The following is a 2,031-nucleotide window of genomic DNA, read 5'->3' on the forward strand; positions in this document are numbered from 1 at the left end:
CCTGTCCTGGGACCTGTGGCGGACATCGCTTGCCTGTCCCGGCAACTATGGCAGGCCTCACCCGCCCGTCCCGCCCGCACCCATGGTGGACCTCGCCCACATGTCCCAGTACCCATGGTGGGCCCCACCTGCCCATCTCAGGACCCTGGTGGACCTCGCCCGGCCGTTCCAGCACCTGTGGCAAGATCTGCTGGCCTGTCCTGAGACCCGTGGTGGGCTAGGCCCTCCCGTCCCGGCACCCTGGCAGACCTTGCCTGCCCGTCCCGGTATCCATGGCAGGCCCCCACCCGGGCTACCCGGCACCCATGTGGACCTCACCCTCCCACCATCCTGACATCCATAGCAGGCCCTACCCGCCCATCCAGGCGCCCTTGGTAGACCTCACCTGTCAGTCCTGGCACCCATGGCGGGCCCCGCCCGCCCATCCTCGGACAACCTAGCGGGACCTCGACTGCCTCCTCACCCGGACACACCTGGCAGATCTCGCCTGCCCGTCCTGGCACCCATGGCGGGCCTAGCCCTCCCGTCCCAAGACCCATGGCGGTCATTGCGCCCGCCTGTCCCTGTACCCAAGGCGGGCCCTACCCTCCTGTCACGGGACCTGTGGCGGACCTCGCCCCTCCATCTTGGTACCTGTGGCGGAACCCCACCCGACCATCCCGTACCCGTGGTGGGACCTCGCCCGCCTGTCTTGCACCCGTGGCGGGCCTCGCCATTCCATCCCAGCACCCATGGCCTGCCCGTCCCAGCAGGCAGCCCTTGCGGACCTCGCCCTCCTGTCCTGTCACCCGTGGTGGGTCTGCCCACCCATCCTAGCACCCGTGGCAGACCTCACCTGTGCATCCTGGCGGAACCGAGGCTTGCCCCACATGTCCCGTCCCGGGACACCTGGTGGACCTCGCCCGCCCATCCCAGCACCCGTGGTGGGCCCCACCCACCGCCCATCGCGGGACGCCTGGCTGACCTTGCCCACCCATCCCAGGACACCTGGCAGACCTCGCTCGCCCATCCTGGGACCAGTGGCAGGCCTCACCCATCAGTCCCGGACACCTGGAGACCTCACCTGCTTTCCTGGGACCTGTGGCGGGTCTCACCCACCAGTCCCAGCTGAGAGATATACCTATGATTAGCCTTCGAACGAGAATATGCCACTAAATCTTTCAATTCCCTAGGACTTCTCTGAATCCTATGCTTCTTCTCCTGGCACCTCTACCAATTCTGCTCAATCCTACTCAATCCTCTCAATTCTCCTCTGGCTTCTCTGAAATCCTCTGTTCTCTTTTCTGGCACCTTCACCAATAATACTCAATCCTCTCAATTCTCTTGGGGCATCTCTGAATTGTATACTTCTTCTCCTGACACCTCCACCAATCCTCATTTTCCTCACAGTTTCTATAATCCTACTATTTACATTTTCCATTACTTTCCAGGAATCAATAAACTCTAAGAAAATATATTTTAACATATTTATTTCCGTTCAAGTTCAATTTCCTTCAAAGTTAACAAAGCAAATTTATTGCAAAATAAACATCAAACTTTCCACACAACAAACATCTCCTCAAAATTTTCATTTGTCTTTCTCTTACATGTCTGTATTTCTCCTGGAGGTTTTTCAGGTTGCACACCTATTTCTCCTTTTCTCCTTGCAGCTGTCGAACCTCATCTTCCAGACTGGTCATTCCCTTCGCCCTGGACACCGGCCTTCCTCTCCAGCGACTCCAGGCGACGATTTCGTTCCTCTAGAAGGCATTGCCAGCTTGATCCACTTGGGTTTCACTGCCTCAACTTCACACTGGAGTCCACACTTTTCCTTCCAGAGGTCTTCCATTTCCTTATGCAGGTGCTGGAACCTCAGCTCGAGGTCTTTCCTGTCGGATTCCTGCTTTTCATTCTCGTCTTTTTGTTCCTGGATGAGCCTTGCCATCCGCGCTGTTTCTTTCTACTTCTGTCGTAGGAGTAGCCTCTCAAGCAGGCAGTCTGCCTCTGCCAGCTGCATTGTCACTTCCCTTATCTTCTCTCACATAGGGCATC

At 57.5% G+C, this 2,031-nt stretch overlaps 1 protein-coding gene across 1 annotated transcript; it reads left to right on the forward strand.

The window, feature by feature from the left end:
* Positions 1–403: 403 nt before the first annotated feature.
* On the forward strand, positions 404–1,111 carry LOC135223994 (nascent polypeptide-associated complex subunit alpha, muscle-specific form-like). The gene has a single exon (XM_064262917.1). The coding sequence runs from the start codon at positions 404–406 to the stop codon at positions 1,109–1,111; it is 708 nt and encodes a 235-aa protein (XP_064118987.1).
* Positions 1,112–2,031: the final 920 nt, after the last annotated feature.

Source organism: Macrobrachium nipponense, chromosome 10 (genome assembly GCF_015104395.2).
Source record: "Macrobrachium nipponense isolate FS-2020 chromosome 10, ASM1510439v2, whole genome shotgun sequence".
NCBI lineage: Eukaryota > Metazoa > Arthropoda > Malacostraca > Decapoda > Palaemonidae > Macrobrachium > Macrobrachium nipponense.